We start from the raw sequence: 7,997 nt of genomic DNA on the forward strand, positions 1-7,997 counted from the left end.
TGAGAAGATGCTTGATATGATTTCTATCTTCTTGCATAACACCCCCTTTTTCTCTCTTTCTAAAAAGCACACAAAAATTGGGTTCAGGTTACCAGAAAGAACTCTCATCTGTTGCCAAGGAGATTGTTTCTTGTTGATAGTTCACTGGATGTGTTGAGAAGTCATGATCCTATCTCTACTTTCATCCCTAGAGAGGGAGGAGGACTGTTGATGGCCTCTTTGATAGTTCAAGGTCAAGGCCCTGGTTAGTCCTTCCTTTAAGACCACCAAGAATGTCTGGGTCAGATGGGCCCCTGGGGCACTGTACCTCCCAGAAAATGGTGTTTGGTGCCATCTCAGTAGGTAGCCCCCCTCAGTAGCCCCCCTGTCCAGCAGCAACAAGCATGCTGCTTTGGTCTCTTACAGCTGCTCTTGCTGGTTGCTGGGTCCTGCTCAGATGAGCCCAAACTAAGAGTCCTTCTTTATTACCCCTAAGTCAAGTTGTCCCTAGAGTAGGGTTGTGCTCCTGTATATGTGGGGGCACAAGCAGTGGTACCTTCCCATAGTACCCTTCTATCTCCCTTTTCGGAGTATTAAGACCAAAATTAACCACAACAGCTAGAGAACATGGATCATAAAATCATTGTAGTATCCTCTCCTCTTTGGTGAAGATGACTTGAATTTGACTTTTGTCCCATCCCACACCCAGAATCTCATCTATGTTCAAGGACATAGTTGTGATTATTTTCATATCCACTTTCTTCAGTCACGGTTACCTAAACAAGTTGTAATTTTCCTTGGTAGTGAGTCTGTGTCCTCGTCCCATGAGTCCTTGTCCCATGAGTCCTTGTCTCATGTCTTGCACTAAGTGGTGTAATTTGTGCTCTCTGAAGGTCAATCCTTTGTTTCTAAAAGTGGATTGCAAAGGCATTTGGGAACAGAATCTCCCAAGGTGCCCCTCAGGCTATGGACTGTATCCATAATGGAACCCCTGGGTCTAGATTCAGGCTCAGTCCATTGTTTTTGTGCCTCTAAACAGGATTACAAATCATTCATTCACAAAGTCAGTATATTCTTGGAGTATATGCCCTAGAGCAGTGGTCAGCAAACTCATTCGTCAACAGTACAACAATTGAAATTTCTTTTGAGAGCTGAATTTTTTAAACTTAAACTATGTAGGTAGATACATTGTTATTAACTTAATTAGGGTACTGCTAAGCTGGCCTTTGCTAAAAACATCTTCAATCTCAGTGAACGTACCCCCACTTCTTCTAATGCCACTTCTTCAAAATAAACTTGCCCAGGCCGAAAACCGACTTCTGCTCATGGGCCATGAAGTTTCAATCACACTGTACGTGCACGCCCGCACGTGGTATTTTGTTGAAGGGCCACACTCAAGGGGCCAAAGAGCCGCATGTGGCTGGCAAGCCGCGGTTTGCCGACCACTGCCCTAGAGAATAGGTGTTGGTGTTTTTGGGGTGGGGGTGGGGAGTTCTAGTTTGTCTGGATAAACAGCCAGCTCCCTTCAGTTGCCTACCAAACAATTGTTTCCTAAAGAAGTTATTTAAAGGTTGAAAAGCTTTCCTTGTGCACTTTGCTAGCTCATGCCTCTGCTGATTACTTATTTGAAGGGACTTGTCAATTTTATGGGAGGGAAATTGGAGAGAGGGCTTTGGAAACCACAGTCTGGCATTGGTGGAGAGAGGGTGTTTATTTGTTATGATTAAGGCACCCTTGCATCCCAAGGCTTCTGTAGGACCATTAGCTAATGTTCTTTGAAGCAAGAGCAACCGAATTTCCACTGTGGTGAAGAATCTACAACATCAGGCTCATCTTTTCCTTTAAAGATGTAATATTCACACTGCTGAGTTCAGTGCAGTTGAAGAAAGCCATTATGAAACTGGCCTTCCTCAGCTAAGTCTGCTGGATCTCAGAAATTCAACCATTGGTACCGTGGCCACCAGTCAGACAGACTCTATTAGGCAACATGTTCAGGACCCTTTGAGAAAGAAGAACAAAGCTAGAGGAATCACAATACCTGATATCAAGCTATGCTATAAGACCATTGTAATCAAAACAACTGGTATTGACATAAGAGCAGGCATATAGATCAATGGAACAGAACAGAGAGCCCAAGAATCAACCCACACCTATACTGTGAAATGATATTTGCCAAAGGAGGCAACAGCATACAATGGGGTAAAAACAGTCTCTTTAGTAGTAAATGGTTTTGGGAAACTTTTATGTGAAAAAAATAATCAAAACCACCTAATTATACCATTCAGAAGAATACATTCAAAATGAATAAAAGACTTAAATGTAAGTCATGAAACCATAAAAATCCTGGAAGAAAACATAGGCAGTAAAATCTCAGACATCACACATAGCAATATTTTTTGCTGATATGTCACTCAGGGCAAGGGAAATAAAGGAAAATATAAACAAATGGGACTACATCAAACTAAAACGCTTCTGCACAGCAAAGGGTACCAGCATCAACATGAAAAGGGAAGCCTCTGCGTGGGAGAACATATTTGCCAATGATACATCTGATAAGGGGTGAATCTCCAAAATATATAAAGTACTCATACAGCTCAACCAAAGGAAGACAAACAATGCAATTTAAAAGTGGGCAGAGGACCTGAGTAGACATTTCTCCAAAGAGGACATGCAAATGGATGAGACATGAAAAAATGCTCAATTTCGCCCATCATCAGAGATATGCAAATTAAAATGACAGTGAGGTACCACCCCACAACTGCCAGAGTGGCTACCATCAATAAATCAACAAACAACAAGTGCTAGTGAGGATGTGGAGAAAAAGGAACCCTTGTATACTATTAGTGGAAATGCAGACAGGTGCAACCACTATGGAAAACAGTGTGGAGTTTCCTAAGGTAATTAAAAATAGATCTTCCATTTGACACAGTGATCCCACTTCTAGGAATATATCTTAAGAAGCCTGAACCACCAAATCACAAAGAATATATGCATCCCTATGTTCAAAGAGCATTATTTACAAGTAGAGGCCCGGTGTATGAAATTCATTCACTGGAGGGGGTGGCCCTTAGCCCGGCCTGCACCCTCTTAAAATCCTGAATCCCTCTCTCCTTACCTCCCACCTGCTCGCTGCTCCTTAGTGGTGCCATGGAGGCTGGAGAGGTTCCCACCACCAGTAATGCACTTGCCAGCTGCGAGCCTGGCTTCTGGCTGAAACACGCTCCCCCTGCGGGAGCACGCTGACCACCAGAGGGGCAGCTCCTGCATTGAGTATCTACCCCCTGGTGGTCAGTGCACATCATAGCAACTGGTTGTTCTGCAGTTCAGTCGATTTGCATATTAGGCTTTTATTATGTAGAATAGCCAAGAGCTGGAAACAGTGCAAATGCCCATCAGTAGAAGAGTGGGTAAAAAACCAATGGTATGTTTACATAATGGATTACCACCTGGCAGGAAAAGAGAAGGAATTATTAACTTTTGAGACATCATGTATGGACCTGGAGATTATTATACTCAGTGAAATAAGCCAGTCAGATAAAGAGAAAAAGTATATGATCTTACTTATATGTGCAATCTAATGAACATTATCTGATGAGCAAAATAGAAACACAGGCATGAAGACAAGGAATAGACTGACAGTTGTTGAGGGGATAGAGTATAGGGAGATTGGATGAAACTAACTGAAGGGATTAGACAAAGAACATCCATGGACACAGATGACAATGTGGTGTGGGCCAGAGGGTGTGGGGAAGTCAGGTGCTGTGTTAACAGGGACAAAGGAATGGAAAATGGAGATATCTGTAATAGTGTCAACAATAAAATAAAAACTTTTTAAAAGTATATTGCTATTTACAGTTATCTATTCATAGAACATAAATATGGGGCTATTGCTCTTCCATAAGATGGAGGGTGAGGTATAGGAGAGCGGGGTAATTCTGAATAGAGTAGGGAGCCGGTGTGTCAGGTTGAGGGCAGGATGTTCTGTGTAGCCTTAAAAGGAGGCTGCACTGATGAGCAAGTCAGCAGACCATGATCCAGGGATGGACAGGAGGTACCCAAGGGAAGACCAGGGGAAGGGTGTTGTCATGAGGGAAAATGCTGGGATGAGGGAAAATGCTGGGTCGGGGCAGAAATCCTGGCACCGGGAGGACTCAGATATCAATAAACCTCAGACAATCCCCAAATTATGCTTTATTCTCACTGTCACCTTCCGTCCTTAGGCCTGCTCTTGCCTGGGCCCCAGGGTTCTACTAATTGTCCTCTGAAAGAGTTCATTCATAATGAGAGCACAGATTAATTGTGAGGCAGAAGGTGGGCCATGGGCTAGAAAGGCAGGAAATATCATGGACTCCTGATGAATTCAGGCAAGGGGTCAAGACACCACGATACCACTTACTAGCCATGTATTCCTGGGATAATTAGCTGGCCCAATGGGCATCAGGTTCTTCCTCTGTGAAGCAAGTGGGTCTGATAAGCCCTGTCTTATAGGACTGCAGGGATGTGTGGAGTGTTTTTAAACCACCGTGCACATTGCCTGGTGGAGACTGAAACTGTGATGAATGGCAGTTATTTCTAATATCGTTTTTATCCCAGATACTTCCACTCTCACCTCTGGCACTGTGATTACTTGTTTGTCATCAAGGTCATGTTAGAGAATGTGCAGTTCAGTAGAGCATAGAACACCCAATTGGCCAAACAGTGTGTTCCCAATTCATGGATGTATGCTGACATTCAGGTGTGGTGAGCCTTTGCAGCTGGACACAACACAAAGCTTCTAGAAAGAGAGTCTAGGAACAACTCTTTCCCTCTGTCCAAGCTGCTCTTTCATCCAAACAAATGCTTTCATTCATTTCACCCCCACCCAAAATCTACCCCTTGATAATGATTGGCCAGATCACACTCAAGATCATTAACATTCAATCCCAATTAGGCTTTCCCAGGCCATCATGTTACTCATGGCCCAGTAACTGTATTTCTGTAGAAATCTGTGCAGATGATGGGTATAACATGCCTAGTGCTCATACTGTCCAATGGCACTGAGACTGTGTGCAGGAAACCACCCTTCCTAACCAGGTGGAGATTCCCCTCTGGCTTATCCATGATCCCAAAGGAACTTGTCAGGACAATTTTCCACTTCACACTTCCCTCTCACACCCAAGACACACAATGTGCTGCTGCCACCTCCAGCTTCTTTACAATCAACCCCAGCAGAGGGAATCAGTTTCCCAAATACCCTGGCTCAGGCCATACACATTATTTTTTCTTCTTCATTGATTAAGGTATTACGTATGTGTCCTTATTACCCCATTGCCCTCCTCCACCCCCCACTCATGCCCTCACCCCCTGACTTCTGTGTCCATTGCTTAGGCTTATATGCATGCATACAAGTCCTTTGATTGATCTCTCTCCCTTACTTCCACTCTCCCCTACCTTCCCTCTGAGGTTTGATGATCTGATTGATGCTTCTCTGTCTTAGGATCTGTTCTTGTTCATCAGTTTATGTTGTTTATTATATTCCATATATGAGTGAAATCATGTCATATTTAGCTTTCTCTGACTAGGTTATTTCACTTAGTATAATGCTCTCCAATTCCGTCCATGCTATTGCAAGTATGCTGCGATAAAAATGAAGTCCATTCACAAGTGAGTGCTGGTTGCTGGAGGCCCACTGCCTCACCTGTTCTGTTACTTGTTTGTAGGATTAAGGGGACACCTAACCCTTTCCTTATATGACTTCAGCTCCTACACTATCATCCTGTGGGTGTGTGTGTCCTGTTTATGATAGTGTGCCCACTACTATCACAGGCCTTCCAGAGGACATGTCTGGGGATTAAATGAACTACTGAGCAGAGGTGGCCTTTATGCAGATGAAATCCCTCCATTTTCTTACCACAACCAAGGATCATTGGATAATTTGTTTCATGGAAAGGCAGACAAGAAGAGATAAGAAGCAAAAATAAACAACATTTTGCTTTTATTTTTCTATTTCTAAACTCCATCAATTGTACTGCTGAATTCTTTCACATTTCCAAGGAAATCCTTTTATAATGCCATGTTATCTATTTTGGGATCACAAACTACGATGGGAAGTGTCCCAATTTTCGTTATACAATAGCAAATCTCTTACTCTTGAGCTGGACATGTAGAAATATATAATGTGATCAATGTCATTTACAAACTTACATGCTAAAAGTTTATGAAACCTTCTATGAAAAGGAACATTACAAAATCTCCTTTAAAAATATCAAAGTAATAAATCATAAATTTCTCAATTATCATAGGAGCCCAAAGCTTTCCCTGGGCCTCACTACTGCTTTCGCCCAAACACAGATTTGAAAATGGTATGCACTTTACGCCCAGCAAAAGAAGTTAATGCACATGGGCCTCAAAAGTGCCTGGATACAACTCTGGCTCAGGCATAGTGGTTTTCATTGCACTCAGGCCCTTCAGGCAGAGATGGGAGGAAATGGGAATCCCTATGATTAACCGTGAGCACAAACTTGAGGGCTTTCAATGTGGTGGTCTCAGCATGGGCCCTGGGGCCCCACAGGAACTCATAGCTTGCAGGATTGGTATTGGGCACCTGGCGGTACACCAGGTACTGTTCCTGCACCCAAACTTTGGTGATGTGCTCCCTGGGCTCCCCATAGATCCAATGCTCCTTCCCATCATACACCCCTAAAACACTCAGTGCTTCCCATACTTTCTCCTCAGGGGCACAATCATCCTCCACAGCAATCACCCAGAGAAGTGTGACCAGGAGACCTGTGTTGGGATATCTATGGCCATCGCTCATTATCCCATGATAGGTGAGGCCCAAGGCGGTGACCAGAAAATAGGTGTGGGCACTGGGGCCCACTTCCTTCACATCAATACCAAAGACCAGCTGCATACACTCAACGGCTGCACTGAAGATCTCAGGAAAGTGGTCCTGGTGCTCTTTGATGACACTACTCAGCATTTCTGCCTTTGTAGTTGGCTCCTTTGCACGATACTTCAGGAGCAGGAACTCAACCATTTCCATCAATGTCGAATGCAGTGCTTTGTGGAGCAAGGAATTGGCATCTTCATCAGGGCCTCCCTCAGTGTTTGGACCCTCCTCATCTTGGCTGCTGGAGCTCTCATCTTCAGATTGGCTCCATGGAAAGGCTGCCATGGCATGGCGGGAGGGGAAGGCACCCTCAAGACTCTGGGGAGGACTTGATGTCTCAGCAGCAGACACCTCCTCTAGGCTGTCTATAAACAGGACTGAGGGGGAGGAAGACCGAGAGGAGTAGAGAGACAGGGCCTCCTCCTCCGCCTCCCCCTCCTCCTCTTCCTCCTGCATAGCCCAGAACAGCTCCTCTGCCAGCAGGTCGGGGATCTCCTTTGGGTCCTGATGGTCTTCCTCAAGCTCACTCATATGATGACCAGGCATGATGACTCGTGCTCGAACAGTGACTGAGTGTGGGCAGAAGATGGGCGATGAGGAACCACGGGCCTGGGGGAGGGGGAGTGTGAGAGGCATGAGCTGAGAAACACACCCGAGGCAGCTCTGACAAAGGTGACTTCCAGGTCTCTCCTTTAGGGGTGTACATGGGACTCACAGGGCTCACTCCTGATCAGCCTGCCCACTAACAACCTGAAGTAGGAAGTGACATGACTGTTCAGGGTATAGAAGGCACAGCACAGGGTTCTGTAGCTGACGGTGGGGTATGATGTGTCAGGTGTGGGGTCCCCTCTGACATGGGTGGGGAGCCCATAGGGACATATTCATGGTCAGCACCTCACCTTAATTGCTAGCACTTCCTGGCCTCCTGCTGCTCTGTGACCTTAGAATATGTAGCATAGACCAAGGCCTTCACCTCCTCCAATCCAGGGGCCTCTTCTGGAGGGAACAAAGGGGCACTTCAGCATGCACATGGCAATCACAGTCCTGGGACCCCAATGCTGACAGCAGGTGCAGCAGGACTCTGTGAGGTCCCCTCTGTTATGGGTGGGTGGTTCCTCCTTGCACATGTAGGATCCTCACCTTTCCC

General features: G+C 45.2%; 1 protein-coding gene across 1 annotated transcript; it reads right to left on the minus strand.

Annotated features, from left to right (window-relative positions):
• Positions 1-6,391: 6,391 nt before the first annotated feature.
• Positions 6,392-7,396, minus strand: LOC102253900 (melanoma-associated antigen 8). Its single transcript, XM_005872802.1, has one exon. The coding sequence runs from the start codon at positions 7,394-7,396 to the stop codon at positions 6,392-6,394; it is 1,005 nt and encodes a 334-aa protein (XP_005872864.1).
• Positions 7,397-7,997: the final 601 nt, after the last annotated feature.

Source organism: Myotis brandtii, unplaced genomic scaffold (assembly GCF_000412655.1).
Source record: "Myotis brandtii unplaced genomic scaffold, ASM41265v1 scaffold3902, whole genome shotgun sequence".
NCBI classification, from domain to species: Eukaryota; Metazoa; Chordata; class Mammalia; order Chiroptera; family Vespertilionidae; genus Myotis; species Myotis brandtii.

Coding starts and splice junctions, on each gene's coding strand:
- LOC102253900 (XM_005872802.1), bottom strand. CDS start 7,396: ATGCCTGGTCATCATATGAGTGAGCTTGAGGAAGACCATCAGGACCCA.